General features: G+C 38.4%; 1 protein-coding gene across 1 annotated transcript in view; it reads left to right on the top strand.

The window, feature by feature from the left end:
• Positions 1 to 14,890, top strand: part of REEP3 (receptor accessory protein 3) — a 99,540-nt gene extending 84,650 nt beyond the window's left edge. Inside the window, exons 7-8 of the mRNA XM_075216328.1 lie at positions 5,262 to 5,410; positions 7,553 to 14,890. Coding sequence (XP_075072429.1) covers positions 5,262 to 5,410; positions 7,553 to 7,609 — 206 coding nt within the window. The 3' untranslated portion in view covers positions 7,610 to 14,890. The remainder of the gene's footprint in view (positions 1 to 5,261; positions 5,411 to 7,552) is intronic.
• Positions 14,891 to 15,267: the final 377 nt, after the last annotated feature.

The following is a 15,267-nucleotide window of genomic DNA, read 5'->3' as shown; positions in this document are numbered from 1 at the left end:
AATGTGAAGCCACAATAGCTTTAATCCATAGTTAACTATCCCTAGGAGGAAAGGATTATACATACAAGTTAAAGGTAGCATTTATTTCCCTGGAAATGTTCAATATACACACTGGGAATAATCCAATGTGTGCATGCAATATACATTCTCTATATTTCCATGTTTACACATCTTAGTGGGAGAAGGGCCAGCATAGGACTACAGTCATGGCCAAAAGTTTTGAGAATTACACAAATATTATTTTTCACAAAGTCTGCTGCTTCAGTTTTTATGGTGGCAATTTGCATATACTCCAGAATGTCAATAAGAATGATCAGATGAATTGCAATTAATTTCAAAGTCCCTTTTTGCCATGACAATGAACTTTGTCTCAACAACATTTCCACTGCATTTCAGCCCTGCCACAGAAGGACTGGCTGACATCAGGTCAGTGATTCTCTCGTTAACACAGGTGAGAGTGTTGACGAGGACAAGGCTGGAGATCACTCTGTCATGTTGATTGAGTTAGAATAGCAGACTGGAAGCTTTTAAAGGAGGGTGGTATTTGAAAACATTGTTATTCCTATGAAGAAGGCTTCAGGGTGCCCAAGAACTTCCAGCAAGCATCATGACAGTCTCCTAAAGTTGATTTTGCTGCGGGATCGGGGCACCACCAGTGCAGACCTTGCTCAGGAATGGCAGCAGGCAGGTGTGTGCATCTGTACGCACGGTGAGGTGAAGACTTTTGGAGTATGGCCTGGTGTCAAGAAGGCCAGTAAAGAAGCTACTTCTCTCCAGGAAAAACATCAGGAACAGACTGATATTCTGCAAAAAGTACACGGTTTGAACTGCTGAGGACTGGGGTAAAATAATTTTCTCTGATAAATGCCCTTTCAGATTGCTTGGAGCATCTGGAAAAACGCTTGCTCGGAAAAGGAAAGGTTAGCGCTACGATTAGTCCTGTGTGATGCCAACAGTACAGCATCCAGAGACTATTCATGTGTGGGGTTGCTTCTCAGCCAAGGGAGTGGGCTCACTCACAATTTTGCCTAAGAACACAGCCATGAATAAAGGATGGTACCAAAACATCCTCCAAGAGCACCTTCTCCCAACCATCCAAGAACAGTTTGGTGATGAACAATGCCTTTTCCAGCATGATGGAGCACCTTACCATAAGGCAAAAGTGATAAGTGGCTCGGGGATCAAAACACCGAAAATTTTGGGTCCATGGCCAGGAAACTACTTAGACCTTAATCCCATTGAGAACTTGTGGTCAATCCTCAAGAGGCTTGTGGACAAACAAAAGCCCACAAATTCTGACTAACTCCAAGCATTAATTAGGCAAGAATGGGCGGCCATCCGTTAGTATGTGGCCCAGAAGTTTCATAAAGTATTTGTATTGAGATTTTTTAGTTACTACATACAAATAACATATTTAACATCTAATCTAACTAACATCTATCCCTGCCTATGTTGCTATAAACATTATACAGTGATATCTAGGGAACTTTTTGGTGTGATGATATCATCCTAGCATTTTCACTACACTCCAGGTTAGATCAATTGAAGCTGCACAGGGCTGAGAGTTAACCACCCACCTAATGAATCCCCAAACCCACCATATCATCCTGATGAGGGTGTATAACATAATTTGACTCATACCAGTGGTGCCCTATTTTATGGTATTTATGTATGTCCTTTCTACTTTGATACATGAACCGCTCATGCCACCATACTTCAGTAACGAGCTTAATCCAGTGAGGTACACTGTGTGGTTCAGTCCCCATCCATCCCCTAGCTATAATAACCTTAGCGGAGTGTCCGGGTCTAACCCTTCACCTCCCGTAAGAGCATGTGATATTGTCCAAGTCATTCATGCCTATCGTATTATAGGGGCCACTTCACTAGGTCTTGCTTAGATAACACAACCTGCAAAAGAAGTGGCCCAGAAGATGATTGACAGCATGCCAGGACGAATTGCAGAGGTCTTCAAAAAGGTCAACACTGCAAATATTGACTCTTTGCATAAACCTAATGTAATAGTCAATAAAAGTCTTTAATTGATTAATAAAATAGTACAAACTCATATAAATTTATACACATGGATGTATACATTGGTTTTACAAAAATCAATGTATACATCCATGTGTATAAATTTATGAGTTTGTACTATTTTATTAATCACTGTGTATCTTTATGTATTAATGTGCCTATATAAAATTATCTTGTAACGACACGTGCTTCCTCCAATCATATCAAACACATAACCATTATTTAGGTTTAGCGCAGAATATTTCTGTGTATTTATGAATGGGTGTGTGTGTGTATGTGTGTGTATAATATATATATATATATATATATATATATATATATATATATATATATATATATATTTTATAAGCTAAGGTAAGCGTGACACTCCTCCATTATGGTGCGATCAATTACAAATGTGTGCATAAAATGTATTTTATAAGGTTATATCCCATTAAGACGGTGGCGTAGTGGTAGCACTTCTGCCTCACAGCACTGGGGTCATGAGTTCAATTCCCGACCATGGCCTTATCTGTGTGGAGTTTGTATGTTCTCCCTGTGTTTGCGTGGGTTTCCTCTGGGTGCTCCGGTTTCCTCCCACACTCCAAAAAACATACTAGTAGGTTAATTGGCTGCTATCAAAATTGACCCTAGTCTCTATCTGTCTGTCTGTATGAGTCTGTCTGTGAGTGTGTGTCTATATTAGGGAATTTAGACTGTAAGCTCCAATGGGGCAGGGACAGATGTGAATGAGTTCTCTGTACAGCGCTGCGGAATCAGTGGCGCTATATAAAAAAATGGTGATGATGATGATGATGAAGACACCAATTTTGAAATGGTTAAAGTACTGTTTTCAACTACATACCTGTAATTTGTACTTACATGGGTGTTTGTGACAAATGACCAATTATTGTGGCACCATAAATGGTGCAGTTAACTCTTAATTTGTTGTCCGCACAGACAAGTTGGAGATGTGGGGTAAAAGTCATTCAGCAGTGTCCTCTACTGTTGCAGCCCACACCTCCTCCCATGTGGATTTATGGTGTTGAAATCCAAGTCGTATTATGTCATTAACCATACGTGTTGTGGTATCTGTTGATCTGAAGCACACATCCGGGGTTCCAGCCAGACTCTTGCTGGGAAGATTTCCAATTAGGAAGATGACAGAAATACAATTCTGCTATATTTAATCCGTGTTGCTGTTTGCACACAGACATGTTTATTGTTGACGTATTGACATATATAAATTAGTTGTTAGCATGTTGGAGCAGGAACCCCTTTTAATGATTACACTTGCTGTCTTTGTCTGTTATATAATATTTTTTACTTCTTAACAAATTTGTATTTCATCGGGGCAATCATATCCCTTAATGGAAGGAGCACGGAAAGTGAAGAATTCTTTTCTTTAATATTTAAATATATCTTGCGTTTGACAGGTCTTGCAGAACAGTAGGGTCCAACTCTTGCCACTTCCATTGCTCCTAAGACTAAGATCAGTCGGCAAGTGTGGGAGGTGGGGTAGTCTCGACCCTGGTCACAAATTGCGTCATTAAGCCCTGCCCCTCCTGGGATCAATCACAGAGTCAAGTATGTTTCAGACCCTAGGGGCTAGATTTACTAAACGGCAGGTTTGAAAAAGTGGAGATGTTGCCTATAGCAACCAATCAGTTTCTAGCTCTCATTTATTTAGTATATCCTACAAAATGATAGCTAGAATCTGATTTGGTTGCTAGAATCTGATTGGTTTTTCAAACCCGCAGTTTAGTAAATCTAGCCCTAGAACTTTGTCATGACATCGCCCATACATTCCTGCTGACTGATAACAATATCCTATTGGTGGCTGCACTATAAATGCACAGCTTCAACAAAGTCCCAGACATTGGTTCAGAAACAGCAATGCTTCCAGGGCCATTTAAGTAGATTCTTTGATATGCTAAAGTACCTTGGAATGGATGTTAGAAGGATATATATCAAATGCTGAACAGACTCTGTCAATATTAGGCTATTTAAGTGTGTGCTGAAAGCAGTATGTACCATTGATAAAATAAGCAACAACCATCAATTTTTGCTTCCTTTATTCCTCCATTTCATTTGTGGCATTGACGAGGCTGTTTGTTAATTTAAACTGATAGTAAATTATGCTGTTCCACATTAAAGGTTTACTTTTTGCAGCTATGTCTGGTTATCTTATCTATTTGTTTAATAGATTTGGGATCTCCTGCGCTCCTTTTTGGGATGGGGATAGGGTAGGGAATGCAGCCTTTAGATCCCTTAGGAAATACCTACTAGATTTCCATAATACAAAGATAAACATAAAAAATGGAATCTGGCGCAGATAGGACGGTATTTGACAATGGGGTACTTCAGTATCTCTAGATGCCTAGTTGACGTTAAACAAACCCCTGACGAAGTCTTTCTGACGAAACGCGTAGGGATCCAATGAGAACTCGAGACTGGTTGTCAGGACAACGGAACCCGGAAGTTAGTATGCATACACCCGCTACAGGAGGACGGTCAACATTTCAGCATAGTGCGTGAAAGAAACCTTTATATGTACAGATCTCCTTACCAAATGTAAGTAGATTCTTAGCTTGTGTTGAATAAAAGTTTTATTGAAGTACTGCACCATTGGAGAAATTTTTTCCTCTTATCTTCTGAATATATACATGTTTAATCGGGGAGATGAGAGGAGACAGTTGACAGTCAGCGTGCGAAAGAAACCTTTATATGCATAGATCTTCTTGCGAGATGTAAGTAGATCTTTACTCTGTGTATACTATATGGTTTAATTGGACTACTGCACCATTGGAGATATTTGTCTTTTTTGTCATCCGATATATATACATATATGTGAATCGGGAGGAACTGAGGAAGGGATACCCTGTGATCAATTTTGTTTGAATTGAGACTATTTGCTGGATTGGAAAATTTGGACATCAAAAACTGCCATTGTGAATATTACACATGTGTATATCCCATTTGATTGTTTAACGTCAACTAGGCATCTAGAGATACTGAAGTACCCCATTGTCAAATACCGTCCTATCTGCGCCAGATTCCACATTTTTTATGTTTATCTATTTGTTTATTGATGACTGTTTTATATCCCCTTGGATATCTGCTCTCCTCACTGTGTGTGTGTGATTTAAATAACGCTTGGTGTGTAATCATTATTATCAATGCTTCCACTAGGAGTGTGTCTAATTTTATGCAGAATTTTGTTTCACTTTAATTTTCCTTTGATGGCTTAGGGTTCAACTCTTTAAGAAACTATTCTGGAGATGACAAAACAGACGAAGAAACAGAAGGGGCACACTCAGAGGATGAAATGTACGCACCAAAGGGGCTTCGGAGATCGCAGAGCATGAGATCTGTAAAGGTCGTCAAAGGCCGCAAGGAGGTAACATTGAAACTTTCTTCCTCTGTTTTTAAATATACATTAATAAACATAGCTAGTTTCTTTTGGCAATAATTCACACTGAACAGTACAATACAGCTCCAGAGCTCGTGTGTGTTTTATTAAACTCTAAATGAACTGTGTGTCCGTTCCCCCCTCTCTCTCCATATGTTCTGTGTGCAGAGTGTTCTCTGCCAGAAAGCAGAAGCGGTGATGATTCACAGTAATATATTGAAGATAGACCTTACTGGGTTTCAGGTTATTACAGATATATTGCCTGCTGGTCTCATAAGAAATTAGACCAAGCAACATGCTATTTGTTTTTTACCGCCATGCTAAGTTCCTTTATTTGCTGTGTACATCCGAATAAGGCACAGCTTCTCGCCAAGCCAGTTCTTGGGAGCACAGCAGCCGGCGATGCTAATTAATTTGTTAAAGCTGTACTCTTTTAGTAATTGACTACATCTATCTGCAGCAGGAATATGCCACTTTTTATATTACAGAGATGCACACAAACCATCATTAGAGTTACAGTACCAGCTAGAGGAACTGGTTCTCCGAACACTTTTACACGTAACATATTTTAACAATAGGATATATTTATTTCTTTAGAAGTCTAATAGTAATCATTATACTTGTATAAAGGTCATCTGTTTTCATGCATGTATTGCGTCCTTGCAAATTGGCGCATATGTGTGCTGTGAAATTCAAATATTCACGTCGCTAGTGATTGGAAAGTCTGTGTTCTAAGTATTGCTTGAAGGCTGATCGGTCTCTTACCATCACCGAACACATGGTGGCACCAGAGTGCCGAAACTCTGTCTTTCCCATCCCGCCAATTATGTCTTTGACTAAAAGGCATGTTGGCGCGAATGAAAATGGGTGAAGCTTAGAAAACACAGAGTGACGTACAGTAAAGGCAGCCATTTTGTAAATGTGGCCTATCAATCTCTCAGTTCACGGCTGATATCACTGAGGTATGAAAACTCAGTCAAGAACAAACAACAGAAACAGATTTTGTGGTTTAAAACAAAGATTTGGATTCAGTAAATCAATTAGTATACTGGGAAATTGGCATGAGTTCGAAAAGACAGTTGCTTCAGCAGGTCGGTATATTCAGACGTTGGAAATTGGTTGCCATCTGCAACATCTCCACTTTTTCAAACCCACAGTTTAGTAGATATACCCCAAGGTCATTTTAGCTGCCTCTGCTATGATTGTTTAGAAATATGTAGACATAAAACAGAACTAATAGCAGCCAGGAGTCGAAGTGGACATTTTTAAGTGGCGGTATAGTAAATGTAGATGAAATTTTAGGGATTTTGTTTAATTAATTTAGCCCTAATTTTAGATGCCTATTAACACAATTTATAAAATACAAAGACATATTAATTGACAGCACTTTATCTGTCTTTGTATTTTACTAAACGGAGCCATAATTTTAGATGCTTCTTTACACTGTCTCTCGCACCTCGCCCATTTTACACACGACACACACACAGAACAGAGACTGAGAGTAACATCCAGTATGCGGAAATCTGCCTCTAGCATTAAACTACTTGCCTGTGTCCTGGGGCGTGCCAAGAATGGTGTTGAGTAATGAAGAACTCCATGTTTGTTCTTTCTGTTGAGGGGAAATTCTTTAAATAAAGCTTTGCGCCACTGTGGCTTATGAATTGGAGACAGTTTTGATTTGACATATGATCACCAAGTGGTGAGTTGGATTCGGAAGAGCCGGTATAACATACCGTTTTATACTGGCCCACTTCGATCACTAGAAATAGTGCAATTAATGTTCATCCAGCATCTATACAAAGTGGACAATGTGTAGGCTACACCAATATTCATAAGGGGGCAGCCTATCAGTTCTCTGGGAACCAATGAAAAGCCGCAATGTGGTTAAAATTTAATTAATAGGCTGCTTTTTAAATAATATTTACATACAAAATCGCTGCCTCCACTGTACGTCGGCGACTTGTGCGCTTTCAACACACTTCTTATACAATAATTTAAAAAAGTCTTGATGGTTTAATTTCATATATAAATCTTCTTTGCTGTTCTCATTGGCTAGAAAGCATGAAACACTAGTGTCTGAGATTGGTTCAGTATCCCTGTCAGTCACACGTTGTTCTTATTGCTTTGCAGGTACGGTATGGATCACTGAAGTACAAAGTGAAGAAGAGACCCCAAGTGTATTTTTGAAAGGACCAGGTGGAAATTCCTGAACTGCTGTATTGCAATAATCCTGTGTCCAACATGTGACTTAATGAGTGTGATATTGTACATTTCAGAACCAGCATTTGAATCCAGGAAATGAGTACAATGCATCTGATAACTATTTATTGTTGCTTTTTCTATGTTTTGTGGAACATTTTATAGCTGTAACTGTCTGGTGTTTAATGGGATCCGTTGTCTTCTCAAATACACAAGTGTGTCTCTTAATCCCTAAATACTTAAGAAATGGATCCCATGTTGTGTGTAGTTTTGGATGTGTCTTTGGGCAGATGGTCTGGAAGACCGGACCACCTCAACAGAGTTTTAATTATATTTTTATGCAAAAGTCTTTTGTCTTATATCAATTATGGGTATTTTCTACACTTTAAAGGCCTTAATAAACTGATAGTGATGTCAATTTAAATGGACGATGGCACAACTATGCTATTTACCATCACATTGCCAGGCAAAAGGTACATGACAGATCTATGACTGCTTATTTTTAATTAGATTAGAAACAATACTCAGTCAAAAAATAATTTAATATTGTTATAGTCAAGAATAATGTTTTTTGTCTTAAATACACTGCACCAAAAGAATACAGTAGTTGCACTGCAAGTCTATTTTTATACAAGCAAACACTTGCACTAAGTAGTCCGCCTACTAATGAAACTTCCTACTGTGTATATTTTACTTTTTCTTGGTTTTTGGAATCCTAACTTTTTTTTGATGATCTTGTCTTTTTAGGCTCCGTTTCTTTATTTATTTTTATTTGTTTTCTCCTCAGTGCCCATTTTTTTGAACTTTCTTTTTTTCTCTCTACATAGCCAGCCTTTGAGCTTACTTTCAAATAGAATATTGTCTTTTGATGCCTGTAGAACCACTGCTGGCGGTGGAAGGTGCCACAGGGTGAAAAGTTTGGCAGAGTTATTCATTCTTTTATCGTTCAAAATAATTACATCGGTTTACATCTGCAGTTTGTTAATATTATTTAACATTCTTTCAGTTTCTTTTTTTGGTTCCATCTCATTATTGGTTAATTTTATTCTTTTTGGCAATTAGATATTTTGCAGCCATCACATTGCTCTGTTCATATTTTCCGTACTATGAAAAACTCTACACACCGTACATTACATAACCTTTCCCTGCATTTCAAAATGAAATTTACGTTTCACAGCCATTAGGCATTCATCAGTTATATTGTACTATTAAAACTCCAGTTGCATTTTAGATCATGTATTTTATTTCTGGGAGTGGGACAGTATATTTTTGCATGCTTAGGCTGGTTTCCTACTGGCATTGGGTAAACACCAGTGATACTGCATGTGAATTGTAACCATATATGACATGCATTGCTATCAGCACTTGAACTTGCTGTTTCACCCCACCCGACCCAAGGTCAAGGTCAAACTGGTATTGAGGTCACGGAGGCCAATTACATGCTTTTACGAATATTTTAAAAAAAAAGTTTTGTTTTTTTTCTTTTATGCCAGTGGGTATAGTGTCAGTTTGGATATTTGTTTTGCATAGTAGAAGATAGTTGCGGATTGTTAATTAAATCTTTTTATTGTATCTTTATAACCATGGAAATAACCAGTTATATATTTAAGCAGGCTGTGAGTAAATACTGTTTTTATAATTAAGTAATTGCTGAGTAATAGAGTAGTTTCTAAACTTCATTTATGAAAATGTTGGGAGCTTAATATTATTTAGGCAGCGTGGACGTTTGAGATAAATTTAGCTTTACAATGTCTGTGTGTACCCTAAACTGTGTAATTATTTCCTATTAATACTTTTTATTGCTTGAGGTGTTTCTAAACATTTGGACAATAGTAAATATGAATTCAGTTCAAATGTAAGAATTTACTTTACTGTAGCTTGTGAATTTATGGTGTGAATATTCAAAGTGTACATGTTGTCTAAAGATACACAGAGGAGGCTGCCATTTTGTGTGTTGAACCAATTATCATGAGAATACAGTGTATCATTTCACTGACAGTAACATCACTAAAGTGATCTCACTGGCTCCTAGTCAATTGGTGATACTGGTTCCTAGCTTAGTGGTAATAAACATTCACAAAGTGGCAGCACCTACTGTGGTGCACATTAGGGAAACATGTAAATAAACTAAAGTGCCTACTAAAATACATGTGCAGTGTATCTTATAGGCAACAAGAGAATCTTTTTCTTGGAGCAAATCTATAAATGTTTATGGTTAGACAGTGATGTAAGGAAAATATATTACTTGCTATGGCCAAAGTGGCACTGAATAGATCAATTCATCTACAGTATTCTAAAAACATTGCAATTTGAGAGAGAACAAGACAACCAGCTTGATTCTAAAGGACCAGATCTCCCATTTGTTTACTTAGAAGACTTAGGGATAGATTTATGAAGTTGCAATTTTTTCAGTGGGTTTGAAAAAGTGGAGATGTTGCCTATAGCAACCAATCAGATTCCAGCTGTCACTTTATAGTATGTACTAAATAAATAATAACTAGAATCTGATTGGTTGCTATAGGCAATACCTCCACTTTAAGTAGCTTGATAAACACAATCATGTCATATTGGGGTGGGGACAAAATTACACCATCGCCCCCCCACTTCACACTAGCAATTAAAAGTAGGCAGGTATGGTATTGCTGCATGTAGCAGTGGTATGGTTTACACTAAAAGAACAAACTTAATCTATGCAAAATTGGACCATGCAGTGATCTTTTGTATGTTACATACCTGGTTTCTGTTTCACTAATGGCATTGTGTTGCAGCTATAAATAGGTGGTACCAGTGATATGCATTAGTTTATACACGCAGTCCAACTTTTATTTATGGAACCAAGGATTTGCAGACAGCACCTCACTGTTTTGTTTGATTCAGTATACTGTTAACCCCTAGGCCTGAGATGTGCAACCTGTGTGTTGAGATGATCGTCGTCATCATCATCGCCATTTATTTATATAGCGCCACTGATTCCGCAGCGCTGTACAGAGAACTCATTCACATCAGTCTCTGCCCCATTGGAGCTTACAGTCTAAATTCCCAGACACACAGACAGACACACAGACAGACAGACAGACAGACAGACAGACAGACAGACAGACAGACAGACAGACTAGGGTCAATTTTGATAGCAGTCAATTAACCTACCAGTATGTTTTTGGAGTGTGGGAGGAAACCGGAGCACCCGGAGGAAACCCACGCAAACACGGGGAGAACATACAAACTCCACACAGATAAGGCCATGGTTGGGAATGAACTCATGACCCCAGCACTGTGAGGCAGAAGTGCTAACCACTTAGCCACTGTGCTGCCCAAGTAGGGTTTCAGTAGTAATAAGGGCTCCCAGATTATCAGATATGCAATACATTCTATTGGCAGTTACCTTGTTTAAGGTTACACAACAATGCCACGGTGGCACTTTGGGTCCCACCCACCTACTCCAGGGGCACTTTGGTTAGGGCCCTCATGTACCTGCCTCTTATATAAACCTCCCATACGTATGTGACTTTGACAAGGAAGACGAGCCTCCCTTAGCTGCGGGTCCAGTAGCAGCTGCACCTATGGTAGTTAGCCGTTGTCCTACACTATGCCACCAATATTATAAGCAATGCCCATGTAAAGCACCTCTGAGACGGTGCTCGGTATTGCATGTTTAATAGCAGTCCTCTGAAAACATATCTGGTCCCTGAGTTGGACAACCCTGGGGATTCTGGTCAGTGCTTCTTATGTGCTAGATTAAATAAGTATTTTGCACTAACATTGTTGTGTGGAGAATTACTAATCTAGACTATTTAATATACTGAAGACTGACTTTTCTTCAAGTTCATTCATATTTTTAAACTTGAGTTTGTTTTTGGAAAGAGAGGGTGTGGGAGCAGTAAATGTCTGATATTCTTGGACCAGGATGATAGTGTTTTAATGTTTAGTACATTATTCCCCCATTGTGAATACATTTTCTTTCTTTGTGTTAGTGAATATATTTAGTAAAACACAATATGGTGTAATTGCTAAGTGCAAAAATATTTTAGTTTAATGTTAAAGGAAAATAGGGCTATTTGGTCGCATACACAAATCCTTATGCACATTAAACAACTGTTCAAGCTGTCCAGGGACATTCCGGTTGCTGTGAAACATGCACTTTGCTTGTATTACATTTTTATATCAACTTGTGCACACCTCAGGGATTTGTGTGCATAAATATATCTTATTTATTGTTTTACATTTTCCAAAAGATATGGCTTATGAGGAAGACGAGAGATACAAATATATTCTTGTCTAAAAGTGGGACAGTTAAATTATCGGACCATGTCCCATGAACATTATATATTTGTCATCATCTGTATTAGATATTTGTAATCATTGAGCTGCAAGTATTGCCTTATCCAGGCATGGTTGTAATATAGTAATCACATGTAGCAAAACTTTTTTTTCTACCAACAAAAGTAAAAGAAACTTAGATTTCTTTTACGCAATTCCAACAAACTTCTCATTAACAGTACTGCGTTGGCGTAGGGCACATAGCACTGCTGGGTGTAATAAGTCCTGTGACATCTGGTCATGTACAGGAGTGAGTTAATTTGAGACCAATGATACTACACAGGAAGTGCACAGGCTGCTCTGCACTGTATTAGCCCTGCCCACTAGGTGCAATGTGTGTGTTAGTGCGGACACCTGAGCGGCTTTATTACTAGTATAAATAATGCGACTGCTTAATCACAAGTGATAACACCACTGCAGACTGTTTGTATAAATATTGGTTACTGTTGTTTTTGTGTTTAATTTTGTCATTTGTATATAAGGACATTAGAAGTCACCAAGAGATCCATGTCTAGCATAAAAACCTACATATATTCTCAGACATCTAATATCCGTATATCTTGCAATAGGGTACACTGTACATTATTCAGCATACAGTATAATATCCCCCCAATAAATCAGCAGTTCTCCTTCCATACTGCCTTTTGTGCAATCATCATCATCAGCTATTTATATAGCGCCACTAAATCCACAGCGCTGTACAGAGAACTCACATCAGTCTCTGCCCCATTGGGGCTTACAGTCTAAACACACACACACACACACACACACACACACACACACACACACTTTTAGAACCTCCCCTTTGGAAGACTCCAGAGGGATGTCAGGTGGTAAGTGCGGGAGGGTGTGTGGTGATGCTATCCTGCCCCCCCCCCCCCCCTCCCCTATGCTGTGTAATGCTGTGGTTTATAGTATTGCACACAGAAGGGTGGGGTCTTATTATATGAATCGTGTCATTACACCTGGTCTCCACCCAGGATTTTCTCCTACTCTTCTGGGGAGCCTGGGAGAACTCCCTGACATTTGGGAGCCTCCCAGACGTTCTGGGAAAGTAGGCAAGTATGCTTGTGTGACTGATTTAAATGTTTATTCTTATGCATGCTGATAAATAAATGCTGTAATACTTACAAATCAATCAACTAAAATAACTTTTTGGTTGTGCTGAACTTTTGAGAATGCTTGAATTTTGTAATAGACTAACACCATATGCTGCTTTCTCAGCAAGAAATGCAAAAATGCTGGATCTTTTTGCAAGTGAGTCTAATAAAAACTTTAGAAATACAGTATGCTGCTTGTGGTTTCTTTGATTTTTTAAGTGTGGTGACTGGTTTGTAATGTTTTCTAAGTAATCCATTTGTTTTTTTGTTTACATGTTGGTTTTCCGTCATCACGGAGAAACTGCATGTTAGGAATTGTGCATTGAACTGTGCTGTCTTGCATGTATGCTATCAAGATACAACATATATTTATATATGATCATTTACACTTCAAATTCCTGTGTGTCTGCTGCTGGTGCAGCCAGTGCAGTATGGGGATGCCGGGTTACTGCGTTTAGTTAAACATTATACAAGGCGTGACTCCATGTTATATATTACATTAAGTAACAAATTCATAAAGTCTTCAACATTTATGAATATAATTTAATGAACAATCTTTATTTAGATGAAGTGGTTGGCTCCCATAGAGAGAACCGACTGACTGATGTATAGGTGAGAAAGTAATGTTAGCACAGAAAGTTCTCCTTGTGAGTAAAATGAATGTGAGAAACGTGTTTAGACATGGGAAGAGAAGTACATAAGAGGCAGAGTAAGTAAGTAGTAAGTTTAGAATAGATGTAGTAGGAAAGTTGTTATACTAAGAAATCAATGCCTGCAAAAAGACAATACACAGACCATAGTCCTGTGCAGTTTCGATTAATTAAACCCAGGATTGGCATTTTTAGCTACCTGTATCTTGAAATTAATCCACTTACACATTACACACAACTCAACCTGCTGCAATTTTATGGTAAGCTGGAATTTTGTCTTTTATCACATACAAGTTAATTGAAGCTCTGATCGCTTAATTCATATTTATACGGCCTCAATGGCCAATATACAGCCACCAAGGACCACTACTGCATCCAGAAGTATACAGCTGGTGTCCGCATCACTCAACCCCAAGCCTCTGCAGTTGTGTGCTATTATGGCGGAAAAATGGTAGCGTCCAGCACAGTCCTTGGTTAATAACACAAATTGCTGCTATGTCTTGCAGGAAATAGATTGACTGCCCAGACTTCACTGTAGGAGAAGGGAGCATTTGGTGCGCTTAACCAATGACCAACCCGCATAGCACCTATTCTCTTTGTCCAGGAGAGATAGTGTGAGAACTTTAGAAGCCCCAGAAATCGGGTAACAAGCAAGATGCAGGACTCCTAAATCTGATTTGCTTGTAGCTAGCAATTTGTAGCACACTCTAAATTATTCACCACCACCATTATTTCTTATAGTGCCAATTGTACAAGCATATGATAAATATTTTGCAATAGAGAGCAAATACTCTTGGTAGGTGATTATAGCTCTAACTAGTTTGTATTTATTAGATTACCTTGAATAAAGGGTAAAATAATTCATAGGAAGTCATAGTTCTCTGATCTGTCTTATGGTATCCAACTATGAATGTTTCCTAGTTGGTATATTTATTAGCAGCTACTTCAGTCTGGTGTCACATGAGCGTTCTCAGCAGGCAGCAGCTGAAAGTTCCCTGAGCTTCTCATGTGACTGGGAACCAGTGTTTCCCTAGGTGTTGCTACAGGAGCTCAGAACACTGTTTTCATATATATGACACCAGAACTACTATATTAACACTTGTGAGAAAATTGGAAAATTGTGCAATGTCCGGGGACTATATAGGTCAGGTGTAAGAATCACCAACATAACAAAGAATAAGTAAAAATGGTAAAAAACAAAAGCTTTAATAGATTAAGGTCAGAATGAGATGGAATGTGAAAGTGAGTTAGATAAAGGGTATGGATAGAGTTTGCACTGTTTGGAAGATGAGGAGAAAGATGGCATAAATTTGCCTATTAAGCCTATGGTCATAATGTAAATGTGTGTATACATATTAAAGTGCAGAGTAAGTGCTATTGGTTTGCAAAATAGCAGATATGCTTCAAAGCTATGGCAATTAAATCTGGGTTGTTTTCCTAGTTCAATAGATGAATTTGTTATTTATTGTATTGAAATAACATTTTCTCTGTTCCAGCATATGACATTTCTGCATGGAGAAAACCTGTACACAGTATCATCTGAAATAAAAAATGATTTGACTAATCAGCCAGTTTATTT

Source organism: Mixophyes fleayi, chromosome 6 (assembly GCF_038048845.1).
Source record: "Mixophyes fleayi isolate aMixFle1 chromosome 6, aMixFle1.hap1, whole genome shotgun sequence".
In the NCBI taxonomy this organism is placed as follows: domain Eukaryota; kingdom Metazoa; phylum Chordata; class Amphibia; order Anura; family Limnodynastidae; genus Mixophyes; species Mixophyes fleayi.
Note: the sequence above shows the minus strand (reverse complement) of the source record. Positions and strands in the feature narration are given on the sequence as shown.